General features: G+C 44.8%; 1 protein-coding gene across 2 annotated transcripts; it reads right to left on the minus strand.

Moving 5' to 3' along the window:
- Positions 1-713: 713 nt before the first annotated feature.
- Positions 714-18,326, minus strand: TNFRSF1A (TNF receptor superfamily member 1A). Of its 2 annotated transcripts, XM_041463909.1 has the most exons (10): positions 17,198-18,326; positions 7,718-7,919; positions 7,261-7,389; positions 6,811-6,957; positions 4,854-4,935; positions 4,472-4,539; positions 4,139-4,258; positions 3,763-3,800; positions 2,846-3,005; positions 714-2,276 (listed from the first exon to the last, which is right to left on the minus strand). In XM_041463909.1, exons 1-10 carry the CDS (start codon positions 17,234-17,236, stop codon positions 1,975-1,977), a joined length of 1,287 nt encoding a protein of 428 aa, XP_041319843.1. In that variant the 5' UTR covers positions 17,237-18,326; the 3' UTR covers positions 714-1,974. The 2 variants fall into 2 exon arrangements, with proteins under 2 accessions (XP_041319843.1, XP_041319842.1); XM_041463908.1 differs by lacking the exon at positions 17,198-18,326 and having other exon boundaries at positions 7,718-9,555.
- Between the last annotated feature and the right edge of the window lie 148 nt (positions 18,327-18,474).

An 18,474-nucleotide genomic window follows, 5' to 3' on the forward strand; every position in this document is an offset into this window, starting at 1 on the left:
ACTGGCAACCAAGCAGTGGCCTGGGACCTCTAGTAATTATCATACTCTTGTGCTTGTTGAACATAAATTATGAAAGAAAAAGTGTGTTACAGTGAGCTTTGTACTGCCTCTGATTAAAAAAACCCCAAAGCAACAACAATATCATCCCCAATTAAAATAGGATGTAGGCATAGCAAAACAAAGCCTCAAAGTGGGAATTCAAACTGATGTCAGTTCCTGGCTTTGTCACTGACGGTCAGGAACTTCCATGTTTCAAGTAGGAAACTTTCAAGTAGAATAGGAGTAGTTCTTCCTTATTTAACACAGTGCTCTGGTTCATCAGACAAAAACATGTAAGATGAACATTAAAGTATAACCTATTATTTAAAGATACTTTCCTGTTTAAAAAAGCCAGATACAAATCCAAATGACTCATTGTATATTGCTTAAAAATTCACTCTAAATGTGCTGGCATTCATATTCTTGAATATCTGAGAAGACCTGCAACTGGATTTCATTTACATCCTGCCTACTTCCTGCCCTCAGCTAGCTTCTTGTGATGTGAGGTCAGCTAAGTTTTGCATACCAAAATATATAAAACATGGGTTTAAAAAAAATATATATACAAGACCACCAAGCCATCCACTCTTGACACTTCTGTAAGTTATTCCCCTTCCTCTGCCCCAGCCACAGTCACAGAAAAGAAGCTGATATAAGCAAAACCAGAACAGAGGTAAAAATATTCACTTTAATTCAGAACATTTAGTGTATTTACAATAGAAGGTTCCTCTCTGATAAAGGGATCAGAGACTGAAATAACACATGTTACAAACATGTGGACACCCTGCACCTGGTGCAGGCTAGTTGCATTTTTCTACATCTGGTTCTCCCAGGTTAATTCCGGTGAGAAAGTGATGGGGAGAGCCTGGAGATGGTACCGAAGGGCTCCCACAGCCAAGCAGCAATCACAGAACACAGTCTGAGAAGTAGTGTGCAGTTATTCAACAGTTGCTAAAATATCTGTACAGACACGTACACAGTCCCATTTGCAGTTAGATTCATGGAATCATCCATATGTAGATAAGCAGGTAGACACAAGCCTACCAGCCTGTGTGCCAGCGCAGATTTGCAGAGGTGCTCGTGCTACCTGTGCTCATGCATAGGTACCACCTCCCCCAGGAAGATGCACACACTCCTTGCCACCCTGCACTTGGACAGACACACAGGCAGGTGTTTTGTTAATGCTAATTTACATGATTTCTAGATACAGAAAAAAAAAACTTGAGGAAAAAAGCACCAACCCTCTCATCTGACTCACTGGCTTGGAATTCTTACTCTTCTGGAACCTGAGGGACATGGTGTGGAAAGGATAATGTCATCCCGTTCCTCGCAGAGAGAACCAGTTCTCAATCTCCAGGAGTCTTGCTACAGCCCTACCTACTAGTTGCTACCGAGAGAGGGCAATCCTCTCCTGCTCCCAGAAATAGGCACATCCTCCCACCACTTCCTCTGAGTCAGATTTAGCAATCAAAAGGCTGCAATATGAGCCACTTCAACTGGTTGATCTCGCAGAAAAATAGATCTGCAAGAAGTGAGTGAGTACTTTAACATCTGAACAGTCAGCTTAACCAAAGCACCCTACAAGTTTACCCACCACACGATGTGTGGAGTACCTGTTTCGGCAACAACTTGTCCCTAGAAGCTGATCTATGATCAAGTCACTCAGAGCTCCTCTTTGCATCTTGGTCAGAGTTCACCACTTCCTTTATGAGGTGCTTCCCCTCCTTGGGAGAGGAGGTGTTGAGGAGGTCTGCCATGCCTTAAAGGTTGAACTACGTGGTGGTTAAGAAGCAAACCTCAGCCTTCCTCCAGCATAACCTGCTGCTGTCTCCAACAAAATCAGCTGACGAGTGTTACAAAGATGGGGAGATATGAGGAAAGAAAGAGAGCTATGATCCCCTCTTAATAGTCAAAGGCAGCTAAAGCAGAAGTAGATTAAAGGTGGTTGTGGAGGCTGCACGGTTGAGGAGAGTTCTGGTTTAGCAAAGCTTCTTGAACAGCGTCACTGCAGCCACTGAGCTCCATCTGGTTGAGAACACAGCTGATGTGCTCCACAGTGGCAGCACGGCCCAGCTGCAGTCTCCACAGTCGGAGCATTTCGTACTGGGCGTCTCGCAGGCGCCGGTGCTCCAGCTCAATCCGCTCCAGGTCGTAGTCACTCAGGCCCAGGCGCCGCACAAACTCCTTCCACCGCGACGGCGGCACGTGATCCACCACGGTGTACAGGATAGCAGGGTCTGTGAACACAGAGGGAAAACGCTGAGAAGCAAGATTCTTCGGCCTCAAGGAGAATGTGAATAATCCAGGGCTGGAGGTTGTCCTGCTATCTTGCATTGCCCCCTCTTGTTCAAGTGTTCTCCAGTTCTCCAGAGTAATCATAGAGACTCCAGACTTGCTCTTGTCCCTCAAAATGTAATGGGAATGTTTTTGTATGCTCTTGTATAAGGCTATGAGCAGAGTCAAGCACATTTACTTAGGACCTTGCTGCCATACATTCTTGAAAAAGAATGAATTATTGAAATTATTCTGGGTCACCCCAGAGCCATGAAGACTGACAGCATATCAATACATATGACAATCCATTTTGCTGGTAGGGAAAAGGGGCAGCAGAAAGGCCTTGCACAAATATTTAGCATATACACACTCACAGGCTCTGGGCATGCTTCTGCCTTTCTACTGTGCCATGGGTACATATCCAGGTCACAAACACTAGGTAAGGTCTGTCCAGCATACTCCTAGATGCATCTGCATGATTAGGTTCCCATTTGACTGGGGAAGGAGAGAAGAATGGAGGAGTTTCACTTACTGTCTGGAAGCTGTGTCTTCCTGGCAGGTCTGACACAGTCTGGTAACTCATGTGAACTCTGTGGCAGGGGTGCAGATGATAGGGTTGCCTTTAATGGCAATTCTGTTTCCTTCTGGGACTCAGGATGAAGGGTGGAAATTTCATTTATTTTTTCCTCAACCTGAAAGACACATTACATAGAATTACCCACAGCAACACAATACACCTGTCTCCTGCAAGTAACCACTAGCTTTATATGCTAAAATTTATCTAAGATAGATGGGGAGTGGGTGTTGAGATTTTACTCCTTCCTACATGCCTTGTTTCAGCAGAGGACACCAAACATTTCTTTCCAGCAGAACCCAAAGAGTTTAACTTTCTTTTGGCACCATAAAACAAGGAAAAAGTATTTCTTTACAAAATCGAGTAAGGCTGGTACCCAAAATCACCACCATTTTAGAAGCTCCACATGCCACCTTTCCCATCAGCCTCCTCTGTAAGGCTGTGGAAACCCCACTTCAGCTGCAGTCTGGGCCCTCTTATTTGCAGAGTTACCTTGGACCTGAGAGAATACTCTGAAGCAGCACTGCGAGGCTTGTGGAGTCAAGATCTGAAGTGGAGTAAAATTAATTAAATCCTCCAAGCTTTGGGTACACAGAGAGAAAAGGGGATTAAGGACCAACTACCTGAACAAAATGCATCCAGGGAAAAAAAAAAAAAAAAAAAGCCAGGACTTTGAAAACTATGCTCTAGAAGAGGGGAAGTAAAGCATTACTGGCTCCACCCTCTACAGGAAAAGACTTCTGAGTTAGACAGCCCTATTACTCAGCTCACTTGAAAATACAAGGCCTGAAAACAGCCCATGGGGAAAAATATTACTCCAGATCCCAAGCTAACATATTTGAAAGTGGAAGGTAAGCTCCCATCATCTTGCTCACCTGTGATACCGGCTCCTTGGTTGTCTGTGGCAAAGAAACTTCAAAGAAAGAAAAAAAAGAAAGCAGAAATTATTTTCACTTCCTCTCATCCCAGAGAAAACAGGAAAGCAGCTACTCACAATCCTGTCCTCAAAAATGTTTTATAGCAAAATACACATCCCAGAAATAAGGTCATGTGCACTTCCAGTCACAGCTACAGGTCTGGATGCAGAACTGCAACAAGAGCCTTGGCTGTTTAGTTCTTGTGCTACTCTGGCCTTGCAGCAGAGCAGAGTAAGGGGATCCCACTTTGTCCCTCACACACGTGCACACACAAAACCCCACAGAAATCGGTGTCTGTCCCAGTCCATATCACTGCACGCGCCGCTGTACTCACCACAGGAGTAGAAAGACACTGTCTTATATTTCTGGACCAGCTTCCCTACTTTACGTGCAACACAGAGGACAAGGATAACTCCAAATATTGCAACAAGGGTGCCAAGTACAAGGTTTCCATCTGGACAAAAGGAAGAGAGCAAATGCATGAGTGACTAAGAAAAGAGGAGGTAAGTGCTAGAGGAAGAACAGCAAGTGGAGATTTGCAAATGGTAGGGAGAAAAAGGATAATGGTTTGACAAAGTGGAAAACATAACCCTTTACAAAAGGCATTAAGAGAACAGCACCCCACAATGAAAAGATTCCACTGCCCTTCAGTCCCCTGAGCACTCACTCAGCCCAGATGAAGTCGGTGAGGTAGCGACTGGGCTAGGACACCGCAAGCAGTCTTCTCCCGTGCAGCTGAAAGGGTGAATCAGAGGTGAGCACACGTGCAATGAAACTCTAGCCTTTTCCAACCACCCTAATTAACAGACAAGTCAAGATTAGCCTGCAAAGCAGAGCAATGCAGTGTGACTAGTGACTTTGGGCTCTTAGTGGGCTGTTGCCTACATGGAGGAGACGGGGGGTGAAGACCTACTTGCCCCAGAAAGGCAATTAGACTATTGTAAAGTTATGCCTAGATAGAAAGAGTCATGAGAAGAATTTTCTCCCCCTGTGGAGCTCCTGCTGTCTCTCCTACTCAGTGGTGGGGCACACAGAGTAAAAAAGCTCACCTGTTGCAAGGCTTGCAAATATTACTACGTGACAGGAAGAATTCAGGCTTACATCTGCAAATGGCATCTTTGTTCTTTGAGCCTGCAGAAGAAAAAAAAAAAAAAACCAGAAACTGTTGCCATAATCTGGACAAAGAAGAAACGAAAAAAAATCCACTCCAAGATGGATGAGAGATTATCCTTTTTTAAGCCTGGAAAATGGCTACTGAAGAAGAGATAAAGGATTTAATCTACATATAAAAACAGAGTTGGGGGAGGATAAAAGTAATAAGAGTGCCACTGTCCTGATGGTGGACACCTCTGTAGAGGCTTGGAAAGGGACTGTAATTACAGAGCAGCTGGAATTAGTGTAATATACAAAAAGCAGTAAAAGTCACCCAAGTTCAAGCATGACAGGAAGGGGAAACCACATAAGTCAGGCCAAGATGAGGGAGAAGTGGTCCCTGAGCAGCTGGGACTGGTGAGGAAGTCAGTTCAGGGCAGGGAGAAATCACTTCAAGTCAGGGGACACATAAGCTCTCTTCTGATGTCGTGAGTGGAAGGGGTAAGAAATGAAAGAACTATCACTTCTAAGCAAGTCACAGGAGAGAGCCTGAGTAAAACAAGTGTGGGGAGGAGCAGGCAAGAACAGTGATGGAAGGACATCAAATTGCATGAGAGGAGGAGAAAATCTACTACAACAAGGAGCATGCATTCTGTGGTGAGTGAGGGAAGGGAATAAAACAGTTCTACATCAGCCAAGAGGGAAGGAAGCTGCTCAAAGACAGTGTGCAATCATGACCCTTGAGGAGAGGCTTAAGCGTGGAAACTGTGACGAGATGATTGAGCACTAGGGGGAACACATTCACCAGTGAAACAGCAAACCTCACACTGGGCAGGGTAAGAGATGGGAAAGGGATCAGGAGCAGCATAGTTTGCAAAGAAGAGAGGATAGCTTTAAGACAAGGTAAGATGTGGGAACAGCTGGACTGGAAGCATAGGCCTGCTGGATAATTAAAGAACAATGACTAAATTAACTATAATTGTATCTTTGGTACAGATCATGACCAGCTGAATAAGATGTTGAGAGGGGAGTGTGTGTCCTTGGGCTGGAAGACAGCCACTGAGGAATGTGTGTAAGTGCAGATTTGGAAGAACAGTCAGCGTGTGAAAGGGAATGGATGTGTGATGTCTTGCTCAGCCACACAGTCAGATCTGCCTGTGCAATCTTAAAAAAGAGCTTCTCAAGGAAATAAAGTCAATTCGTGTTGCATCCAATACTGACTCGTGCTTTCTCAGTCCTCACATCAAAAGAAGACATTTAAGGGACATGGAAACAGTGTGCAGTGTTCGTTTAAGATCTCTGATTCCTGACTGGAGATGAGGCACCTTGGAACAGCTAACATGAGTACTTCTCCCAGACACCTTGGGCATCATCCCAAGGTAATGCCCAATGCCACTGGCTGTAGTTCAGCATTATTAGCAGCTCTTTACTTTGGAACACTGCACAGAACACTGTGGCTGCTCAGCAATTCACTGATAAGCAGCTCAGCTGAGCACAGGGCCCAGAGGTATTTTCATCCATCGTACTCAAAGTGCTTCCAGCAGTTGGTAGGGGAAATGCAGTGAGCATCAGGAGAAAGACAAACAAGGAAGGCAAGGGGAAGCCTGCTGTAGAACATAAAGACCTTGCTTCAGGACAGGCAAGGCAGAGGCACCAAAATTAAGTACAAAGTAGCTCCTCACAACAGCCAAAACCAAGAAGCCGTTCAAGGACAAAAGAAAGCAGCTATGATAGGAAACAGGGATTCATGCCAGAGCAGGCAAAAAAATAGCAGTCTTTCTGGGGAAAGAGGGCAGACAAACCCCAGAGTTGTTCCAAAACTACCATCCTTTCAGTGCATGGCACTGCAGCATATCAGAAAGTCTACCCTACAACAGTACATCTGCACTGGAGCCATATCCATGCCATACTCACAGCTGGCAATAATCCCATCGGCGCACGAGCTGCAGTTCCTACACTGGAAGTATTCAGACTCAGAATCAATCTGATACTGATTCTTCTGACAGCCACATACAGTATCTTGCTTTGGGGTGCAGGGGGTCTCTACTATCTGCTGGAGTGCTGAGGAAAGAAAGGAGAAATTATTCCAACCTCTTCCTTCACATTCCACTGAGAGCATTGTTATGATCATAGGCATTGTCATCCCCTAATTTTCACAGAAAAAGGCCAGAAAGGCCTGCTAACTGTATCTCAGACTGTTCCAATTTGGTAACCCTTATTCCTGCTGTCCCCAGTCCATCCCTATACACTGTCTTACCCATTCAACTGCTTACTTTTCCAAGCTCCCTCGCTCACCTTGCCATCCCCTCCAGCCCTCATCCACTCCCATTTTCCTCAGATCCTGCAGGTCTGACAGCGACTCACCTGCACGGCAGCGTTTGCACTGGAAGCATTTAGACATGGTGTTGTCAACAGCTGTGAATGTGCCATTGGCACATGGAAGACAGACAGTTGCCTGGTCAGGCCCATCACAATCTTTTGCCTTGTAGGTACCTGCAAGAAAATCACTTAAGAGAGCTCTGACAGGATGGCAAATGCCGTGTCTTAGGGAGGACAGGAGTCACTGGTTCCTCAAAGAAACCCTGGAACTGATGCCATAAGGACCAAGTATGCTTCTTCTCACCAGTGTGAATGACAGTGACAGCCCATAAGAGGAGAAAAGGAATAAGAATAAATAAAAGGAATAAGAGTTTATCTGGGTAGGGATAAGTACCAAGCAAAGGGAGAGCTGATTAGCTGTAGCAAAGAGACAGTTTGAGAATGCAGGACTGGAAAATGCCTCCCAGGTGAAAGTCACTACTACTGTATTTATTTTGCGTACCTGCATGACACCTCATGCAGCAGTGGGTCTTTCTGGGGTGTAGGTATTGTCCCAGTTGACAGTGCATCTGTCTCTTTTCTCTCCTCAAAGGGTTAGAGGGGTCTCCTCCATCCAAAGCTACCCGATGGACTTGCACTCTATATGGCAGTGGAGTAATTTCTACAGATTCCTTTGTCAACACACAGACAAATATTAGAATAACCTGTAAATAGAGAGGGAGGGAGGAAGGGAGGGAGAGGAGGAAAACAAGGTGAGAAACCATTATATACTCCTGCAGACTGCACCTCTGACTTCAGCACTTAGAATGAAATCACATCATTGAACTCATAGTTCAATTTACTTGGCTAATTCTGGTAACGGGACCCTCCACTGGCAAATATGTGTGCGGGGAGATGATTTACAAAAATAAACCTCAACAAACCGATGCCTGCCATCTATGATATGAATATACCGTTCAATGGCCTCTACAGAAAACTGGTTGTTTATAAAACAAATATTTTTCATGATGTGCATTTTATACATGGAATGCCTTGAAAATGCTGCAGCTTGCATAAAAGTTACACAAGAGCAAAGAAGTGTTTTTATTAAGGAAGGAAGTAAAGCTGCCCATGTAGAAACAGTTCCACAGAGAAAAATGCATCCAGTACTTGCAGTTCCACTGAATAAATACACAAGCTGGGAAGTTTGGAATAAGATGGCAAAAGAGGATCTCACTGCCTGCTAAGTACAGGAAACCTTCCAAAATGCCTCCTGATCAAGCCAGACCTAGAAACATGGGAAAGTTAGGTTTTTGATTTATCCCCATGTCAAATGTACATTCTTCCTCTTAAACTGCAGCTGTCAACAATCAGCCCATACAGTTCGACACAAAAATGAGCAGTTTCTTCTTTTTTTAAATCTGTTAAGATTTTATTTCTATTTTTCCATTTGAAAGTTACTGTTGTCATGCCAATCTTAACAGAAATATTAGGATTGGCATAACTGCCACATGACTGTAAGAGAGAGTGACTTTGTACACCCACACACACATGAACCAAGGGTTAAAAGCACAGCTGTACCAATAATGAAGAATGCTGTTCCCTGGACACTGTTTTCAGGACACTATTCCCAGCACTGCAATTGAGAAATACACTGTTTACGTAATGGCCAAAAGGCCTCCACTCTGGTAGGAGGACAGTATCAATGACTCATCAGCAAAAGATCCTGCACCAGAAGGATGGTAACAAGTTTGCAGCGTATCACAAACACAACCCCTTTCCTTCTTGGCCCAATAGAAAAACAGACCTCAAGCATGCATTTCAAACATTCAGATAAAGAAAAAACACACAACAACAAAAAGGTTTAAAAAAAACCCAACAAAACAAAACCAGGTCCAAACTTGGTCCAAGATTTATAAAACCTGAAGTCAGCAAGTTTCTACAGCAAAGACCCATCCCATACCAACCAGTGACTCCTGAAGAGTATGAAAGATTTGTCCAAAAACTACTTTATAGTACCATGAAGAAGTCCAGCAGCATGATGAAGACTTGACAACCTACACCCCTTGTCATCCTCTTTGCACACAAGTGATCCTGGCCACACCATCTGGACATGCATGTGTTGGTGCTTCTGAGGATGTTACAGATGTACCAATGAACTCTATGCATCAGGTCATGTGAATGATGAAAATCAACTAATTTTTTTGCAAATGAACACCGCCCTGCCAATATAATCTCACACAAAGTTTTACTACCTTCCCTCTAACTGTAATGTTTTCCCAGCTTGTTTTTTTTTTGAAAGTGTTTTTTTGAAGACACCCAGAAGTACAAGCACAGCTTCAGAGTTCTTTTTTTTTTTTTTTTTTCCTTTTTTTTTTGCTTTTTCAGCTAGGAGAGCTGTAGTAAAAGCAAAGTAAACCAATAAGGGTAAACCACAGTCATGATACCAATTTTGTGGTAGCAAGCTTACCAAAAGATACATAGAATGACAGCCCTACACTGTCCTGTTTCTCTTTCAGAATTAAAGCCTTGGGAGAGAAAGGTACATACCTAAAAGCAACTTAAAACCTCAAGAAGGATGGAGTTTGCAACTGTGACAAAACTAAAACATTGTTTTTCAGAGAGCTCTGATATATTCAATAGACCAGATGCTAAAAGGGTGAACAGGAAAAAAGAGAACCACATATTTAAATAGATAGCATTTCAGACTTCATTAGTTGACCACAGAATAATTGTAAGCACTCCAACAACTCCTTGGGGGAACTAAAAATTGTTTCAGCAGCTGACACTACAAGATTCATGGCTTGCAGGAAAATGGATAGAAGATCCTTCACACAGATGGGCTGACACACAGTAACAATAAAAACATTCTGATTCTCTAGCTAGTCATTAATCCCCTGATACGAGAACATAAACAGTCACCCCGTAAGTCACACAAGTCAGCAGCAGAAAGAAGATAAAAGCATCAAAGATTAAGCCAAAAATAGAGAGAAAATTGGTCAGATATACCAATATATATTCAAAGCCAAAAGAAAAGAGAAGTGTTTTTAATTTTTCAGATTAAGTGAAAGCATGTCTGTAAGTGTCATCAAAGCAGAATTAGCATGTTATGGAACACAATTTGAGGAACAGAAAGTCACAGGTCAGGAGTGACTCACACCCCAATGACTTGGCCGTCCAGCAAAATCATTCACATGATGGAAAAAAAACCAAAACACCACCATCTTAAGCAGCTCCCCAAGCCATTCAGTAATACACTGATTAATACCAATGAACATCTTCATCAAATTCAGGTAACACATGAAATTAGAACAGTCTGTTCTGTTTCAGTTGGAATATGAACTGCAACAACCATATTACAACATGGACTGCAGAACTGATCAAAATCCTCAGCAAAACCACCCTAAGAGGATATGAAGGTGACCACACGGCAATCACCTGGTAGTGAAAGAGTGATCTAATGAAGAGTGAGGACACCCCACACAATAATGCTTTTTGATCCAGACTGTTGCTTGAGGCATAGGGAGTTTAGATCATAAGGGTGATATTGCCCAGGAATTTCTTTGTTGGGGATCCCTTTTTTGAGGCACCTGGCTTAAGCTACCATGTAACACAGTTGATTTGTACCAACAAATCTGTCTGATGGAGATGAGAGCCCGATTTTAAAAAATTCTTTTGCTGTTCCCCGGCTCTGGACACATTCAAGGACATTCAAATCCCTAAATTGTGAGGCTCTGAACTGCAGCCAGCACTCCGGGTGAGGCTGCACGGGTGCTGAGCACAGTGGATGATCCCCCTCTGCCCGGCTGTGCTCTGTGCCCCCAGGATGCGGTTCCTGCCCTCTGGGCTGCCCAGGCACACCCTGCTGACTCTCACTGAGCTGCTGCTGCCCCAGCACCCCCAGGGCCCTCCCGGCAGGGCACTCAGACACTCCTGTCACAGTTTGTACTTGTGCCCAGAAGTAACTCTGTCCCCATGTTCAGGATCCAGCATTTGGACTTGCTCAATTTCATTCCAATAATCATTGCTCAATGCTCCAATTTATCTAGAATAAATCCATTGAACGGTGCTGAGCACAGTGGATGATCCCTGCTCTGCCCGGCTGTGCTCTGTGTTTGGTGCCCCCAGGACGCGGTTCCTGCCCTCTGGGCTGCCCGGGCACACCCTGCTGACTCTCACTGAGCTGCTGCTGCCCCAGCACCCCCAGGGCCCTCCCTGCAGGGCACTCAGACACTCCTGTCACAGTTTGTACTTGTGCCCAGAAGTAACTCTGTCCCCATGTTCAGGATCCAGCATTTGGACTTGCTCAATTTCATTCCAATAATCATTGCTCAATGCTCCAATTTATCTAGAATAAATCCATTGAACAGAACTGGCCCTAGAATTGAGCACTGAGAAACACTGCTGGTGATCAGTCGCCAGCCAGGTTCAGCTCCAAGCACTGAAGCCTCAAGTCACTGACAAGAGTGTGCCAAGGCAAAATTTAGAGGTCTTCTGCAAGTGAAATAAGCTGGATATCCATTGTTAGATGTACAGCACACTCCACTTGCCAGGATGAAAAAAAACCCCAGTACCCACTAAGCAACTTCACAGTGATAATGTGTATTACCTAAGCCAAGTGGTAACTCAAACCACAAGTGATGCACACCACTGATTCGTACCTACTCAGTCATTTCAGGGACTACCCAGGGAAAACAGAGTCAGCAGAAACTCTGGGGTTTACTTCTGAAACTGCCACAGGAATAACCAAAATATGGCAGAACACTGCTTCCTTGAAACGTTCCACCCCTCTGGGTCACAGCTGTGTTCCCTGCACATTCTCCTCACACATAAGGCAACCCCAGCTCCTTCCCGTGCCTCACGCCAGCACTTCCTGCCCAGCACTTCACCTACAATGAAAAAAGGCACAGCACAAACCCACAGCTCTTCTGTGCAATGTTTTGACAGCTGAGACAGGAATTAGGAGCCTTTCCACAATTTTCACACTCAAATATTCTTGAATTACTGCCACCACTACCATTTACACCCTTGTTCCTGCTTTTGCCTCACCAGGACATGCACAGAGAACTGCAAGTGAGGCGATATCCCACCAGAGTAAGGCAAAGGAAGAAAGGAAGGGCAAAGATGAAAGGAGAGCAAGATGCCAGAAAGACAGATGAGAGGGTAGAAATAAGGGACATTTGAGAGCAGTGCTCTCAGGACAAGGGCACATAAAGCACAGTACCTGAAACAGAGGGACTGCATAGGGAGTGCAGCATGTCAGGGCTGCCCCATATTATCACCTCAGGAGGCTGGGAAATACCAAATTACTCAGCATGAATGCAGGTCATTTTGCTATCTTTAATACTGTTGCTTCAATATTTCTTGAGAAAGCAGTACATCATACTAGTAGTTATAACTATCTGTATTGTGTTGTAAATAATTATGAATTAAGTCTTTTAGTCTCAACATTATCATCATCAATGAAATCAATATTTTATTCATATAAATATATTTACTCATCCTTAATCCTCATGGACCAAGTTGCACAAAGATTCCATTGTAATAACTTAATCAACCACTTCTCTCAAAAAAGGCTGCCATTTTGCAAATTCCATTTTCAAACTAATTAACTATCAACGACCTGCAAATAAGAGGCATTATGAGTCATTAGAGTGTCTCAAAATATTTCACTACAGCAGGTTACCTTGGCTTAAGAATCCAGCATGACACACACCTCATGCAGAAGAATTCTACACATAAATCATCTGTCAGCCTTTTTAATGAATCATAAAAAATTAGTCAGCTTGAAGGCTTGGGCAAAAACCAGCATCTTGCTCAGACTAATGAACCACCAACGAAAGCAGAGTACAGGATTTACTCTTATGTTCCTTGTCTGGTTCAGCCATTTCCAAAAGCTCTTTGAGGTTCGCATTTGTTCTAGTTTGCTACACAAAGATGAAAGGGAAACCAGAACTTCTGCTTTAAACATTGAGAAATGTGCATTAAAGCAACATTTACAGGAAGTTTTTGTCATTGCTCACTAAAATCTGGAAAGGACAAAAGAAGGCTACAAGAACTACTATGATAAATCATCCTCATTTTATGAAGATCTGATGAAAAAATGCTGTATTTCAGGCCTTGTCTTAATTCAGGAGACTGGTAATAGCTTTGATACAATGAAGAAAGGCCTTAGAAATCTTAACTTAAAAACTGAAAAAAACCTGTGATTATCTATAAAGATTGTGGACTTCACATCATAAAATATCATAAAGTATATAAAGTTAGAAGGCTTTATTTCATATCAGTAAAGATTAAGAAAATAATGGAGAAGTCAGTGGGTGATAACAACCATAAGAAAATTTTTTTGGAAGCTTTCCCTCCGAGGACACTGTGGTGGACACTGTGTCAGAGCGCCACGTTACTGACCCTCGACACCCCAGCACTTTGGCTGCCTGTGCTCAGGGCTGAGTTCCACTGTGCTGTGCACAGCCTCACATCAGAGCACTGATGGAGCAGCAGCCATGGGAAGGCTCAGGGGGATCCTTACTTTTCCATCCTGAAATGATTTTCAGCTGGGCATGAGCCCTCGGCCCTGCCCACGCTGTGCCACGGACCTGCTCATGCCCCTTGTCAGTGACTCACTAGGAGAATTTTTAAGTCAGGTAATTGTCAAATGCCAAAGCCTACTCATTGGAACAGATATATTCCTGTTTGGTTTAATAGGAAAATGTAGTGACACTGCTTTGAGATGTGCTTTCCACTGTCAGGTTCCTAAGAGCATAACACAAGGATATGTGTTAGCAAAGGAAGCACTCAGCTATCCAGGGATTACGGAAGAGAACACAAGGCATCTGCCCCAAATACAAACAAAGCCTCCTTGTGATGACTAAAGAAAATGGGCAAGAAAGAGCAAAATGACAACACTGGGTTTACCACAAATAATACTGCTAATGCAGAAAATTGATTACTTAATGAAAAGGGAAAGGCATCCAGAATGACAGTACTGGTTCCTTGTGAGAACAAAAATTGCTACGTTAAGTGTACTTAGCACAGACCCTAATATAAACATTTCATTTGGCTAGAAGTAGTTAGTCCTAAAAACAGAAATTAAAATTAGATTAATAAGCAGTAAAAGTTCAATTAATCTTATTGGAGAAAACAATCAGAAACGCAATCAAATGCTATGAATTATTAGGAAAGGACTTGAGAGCAAAACCAAGTGTTGTTATGACAATATATAAAGGATTGAATCTCGACTGTAGTTCTGGTCCCCAATCTTAAGAATATAAATTAACCCAAATATAATACAAAGAAAAGTAAAAAAAAACATCATTGGTACAGAATGCCACACAGGGAATGATAAAATACACCAGTCTATAAAAGAGAAACCTGAGCCAAGGATACTGTAGCAGCTCAAAGCCATGAATGCCAAAGAGAAGATGAAGTGGGATGAGTGTTCTCTGTCTCCTCCAATACAAGAACTAAGAGGCATCACATAAGACAAGCAGCAGAGAGGTGCAAAACAAACACAGGGAGGTACTTTTACAGCCAACATGTAGCTGAGGTGTGGGACTCCATGAGAGAGTGCTGGCTCTGCCAGAAACCTGTCCTGGCTCCAAAACTGATCACCACACCCATAGGAGAAGGAAAAAAAAAAGCCAGTCAGGGATGCAAAATATGACTACACCATTTCAACTTGGAAATTCCTATGGTCCCAGCCCAATTGAAGCCAGGAAAGTATTCTTATTTTTCATTGCTGTACACTTGCCCTGCTGCAAAACCCTTGGCAGACACCTGTGACTGGTCACTACTGGAAACAGGCTGGTGGCCCAACAGTTCTTTCTCACAATGCACTTGGTGGCCTGGTTTCCAATTTTTATATAAGGTAGCTTCTAACTTCAAAATGGCAGTTTCTCCCTTTACTTTGAAAAGAAATCAATGCCAGGAGTACCCTTATGGCTATTTTCTTTTTTCTTCATAAAACAGAATTTTCTTTAATAAATGAAACTTCCATTATATATACTATTTTTTTTTCTTTTAATGCGACAGAAAACACCCTGGCCTCAGTGAAGATGGATGCCATTTTGTCCACTGCAAAAGTTAGGAGTGCATGGGAAAAACACAGAGCACCTGAAAATTAGTTTAAGGACAGGCAGAAAGAGTGAATGCATGGAAACAGGCTACAGGAAATTTTGAAGAATCACAGGAAATATACAAGATTCAGAAGAGCAGAAGGGAGGCATCAGGGGGCCAAGAAAGGCTATGAGGGTGATATGCAATTTAAATGACAGATGGATGGGCATGCAACAGAGTGAGAGTGAGACCTGTAACTCTGGGGGGGAAAAAAAAGAAGAATATTATTTAATTGAAAAGATATATGTTATCTGTAGGGAGTACAATGCTATCGACAACTTGAAATTACATGCAAATAGGAAGGGGAAAACATCTTCAAAAAGAAATACCACTGAAGGACACTTCCTTGAGTATCTTATTTAACAGAAGATAATATAATGAATTTGGAGAATCCAATAGGTTTTTTCATTTTTTGCCAACTGAATGAATAATATCACATATGGTACCTGATTTATACCAAAATGTGCGCACCTCTATTCTTAAGCCTGAAATACACTTTTCAGGTTTGCTATCTGCTTTGAAATCTGTCCATAAATCAACAGTTTATGTGTCCTACTTAGGTCCCAAGATGCTAAGTGATCCACAGCTAGAGTCAAGGTATTCCTTCTCTTCAGTTTTAGGTGTGTTGTCCTGCAACTACTAGCTTTAAGTCTACTACTGGGTTTACAAACCTTGCAAGTAGTAAAAAAAACCCAAGACCAAATCCAAACCCTTCTGGAAGGTAACTTTGCACACACTGCAACTTTCTGACCACAAATTAACAACTAAGCCAACATTACAAATCCAGTGCAGGCAAGTGTAAGTGTGCTTTAGTGGATGCTCAGGCATTTAAGGATAAACAGTTTGACCTCGTAACCTCTACAGTAGAATTTACAGTCATGTTGTGATACTGACTGACACCACTCCACTGTCCCAGCTTCAGCACACATCTGCTGATACTCGATAGCCATTCACGTCTGGAATCAGGTTATTCATAAAACTCTCCGATATCTTTTACAACTTTTTCACCGGCGAAATCACAACGGGCAGCTTAAAAGTCTCACCCTACGAAACCCGGGAAGAATAAAGAAGATCTACCGGCAGAGCTGAACTTACTTTTATACAAATCCCGTGGTTTGGGGCGTAGCTACAACCCTCTAATCTTTGCTCGAGCGCCCGCAGAGTGGCATTTGTGTGCGCCCGGCTGCGCAGCAAAGCGGGGGCGGCTCATCCCCGCTCCCCGCAGAGCGGCGGAGGGAGCGGAGCGGCTCCGATCCCGGCCGGGCGGCTCCGATCCCGGCCGGGCGGCTCGGTGCCCGGCGTTAACGGCCGCGCCGCGGGCTTCAGGGAATCCACCGCCGTTCCTGTAAGCCCAGACGCCTTCTCCCTGAGTCAGGGATAAATCCCGGGAACGGCGCCAGAGAACTCGGTGCCCAGCGGAGGGCGGGGAGCGGAGGGAGGGAGGCGGCGAGCACGGCGGTGCCGCTGCCCGGCTGCCCCGCGGGCACCCGGCGGATGGCGCGGCTCGGCCGCCCGACCCGCTACCGCCGCTCCTGCCGCTCCGGCGCCGGCACCAGCCTCCCCTGCGACGACGACCGCCCGCCTCGCCCTCCCGCAGACTCCCCGAGCCCCGTGCCCCCGCTGCCCTCCCCGGCATGGGGCTGCCGAGAGGGGAGCCCCAGCGCCCCGGAGAGGGCGAGCAGAAAGCGGGCTGTGCGCAGAGCGGCAGCGATGGGGAGCCCGACGGCGGCCAGGAGGGCCGAAGAGAGCCCGGGCCCGAAAGCTCGACGGCGGACACTGCTCTGCGGACCCGCAGCGGGCTGCGGATCCGCCGGAGCGGAGCTGTCGCCGGGCGAGGCGAGCACGGCCCCGCTCCGCCGGGAGCGGCCAAGTCCCCGCCGTGACTTACCGTCCCCAGCGAGGTGCGGGGCAGCGCCGGGCCGCGCATGGCTCCGCGGGCCGCTACATCCCCGCGGCAGGGTCCCCTACGTCCAGAGGAAGCCGCCCCAGCCCTACCCAGCGCCGGCCGGAGCAGCACGGAGAATGACTACCCCGTCTCCAACTTCCTGGCAGCGGCAGCAGGAAAGAGAGCGGCGAGCGGGAGGCGGCCCGGAGCAGCGCCGAGCCCCGCCCGCCCACCGCCGGGCGAGGACCGGCGTCGGCAGTACTCCTTAAAAAACCAGATGGACAAGCTGAAGAAAAGCAACGGATGGTGCACCGAGTGGTAAAGCTGCTAGAAAACACACGGGAAAGGAGACAGAGGAGGTCCGCTGCAATCTTAAAAGTTCTTGACGCAGGAGAGTTTCACTCTTCAGCTGTACTTTCCGCGTGAAAATTAACCATGTACTTGTAAGAAAAAGACTTTTTGCATCTTAACTTAATTTTAAAGAAAGGCATTTTGCAGCCACGATCAGCTCTATATGACCATCCTGTAGTTTTTAATTTAAAACACACGTTTTCTTGCATGCTCCGATGAACCAGCTGTACAGATAGTGCAAATATAAGCAAAACCAACATGACATTCTGTGTAAGCCCTGCTTCATTTAATATATCCTCTTAGCATGTTTGAAAAACAAAAATACAGCTAGGAATGAGTGGCTAAATGATAAAGAACTCCCCTTCATTTGTTGCCCATTAAGACTTCCTCTTGCTTTCTGGAATTGTCTTTGTACCCCAGTAAAAGACACTAGATCAAGCTACTAAGCATTGTTTTGGAAGAATTTGCCCATTTCAGTACAAAATGGGTACAATTCACTCCATGGACTGCCTGAATTACTGCGGATAAATCCAAACACCTCCACAGACCGATCCTACAATGGAGTTGCTTATCTGCTGTGTGGAAGCCAACAACGGCACGTGCACAGGAGAAAACAAGGAGGGCACTTTTCCACACTGTGGCTTGGAACAGCTCTGACTTCCCAGCTGCAAGTCTCAGGAGAGAAGGAAATAGCAGAATAACCTGTTAACAGATTGCAGCCATCTCCAGGGAGGGAGGTGGAAAAGATTTTTTCCTGTTCTTTTCCTAGCCTCGAATGAGGACAATACAAAATTAGCCCCTAAAGGGAAAATTCTGGCGTGCATTCTGTGAAGGAGGAAATAATGTTTTTATGGGCTGTTTCAGGTTTAGCACTTGGCATGTGAGTGGATGAGGCACATCCTTCAATCTTCCTGGAGCTTCAGCCTTCA

This window comes from Pyrgilauda ruficollis, unplaced genomic scaffold, assembly GCF_017590135.1.
Source record: "Pyrgilauda ruficollis isolate IOZ18807 unplaced genomic scaffold, ASM1759013v1 scaffold17, whole genome shotgun sequence".
Taxonomy (NCBI): domain Eukaryota; kingdom Metazoa; phylum Chordata; class Aves; order Passeriformes; family Passeridae; genus Pyrgilauda; species Pyrgilauda ruficollis.

What these genes read in the sequence shown, in the direction of transcription:
- TNFRSF1A (XM_041463908.1), bottom strand. Translation starts at nt 7,979, where the DNA reads ATGGTTTCTCACCTTGTTTTCCTCCTCTCCCTCCCTTCCTCCCTCCCT. An exon ending in CTGCATGAGGTGTCATGCAG is followed by an intron (nt 7,390 to 7,717) that starts GTACGCAAAATA and finishes ATTTTCTTGCAG; the next exon opens with GTACCTACAAGGCAAAAGAT. An exon ending in ATTTGCAAGCCTTGCAACAG is followed by an intron (nt 4,540 to 4,853) that starts GTGAGCTTTTTT and finishes TCACCCTTTCAG; the next exon opens with CTGCACGGGAGAAGACTGCT.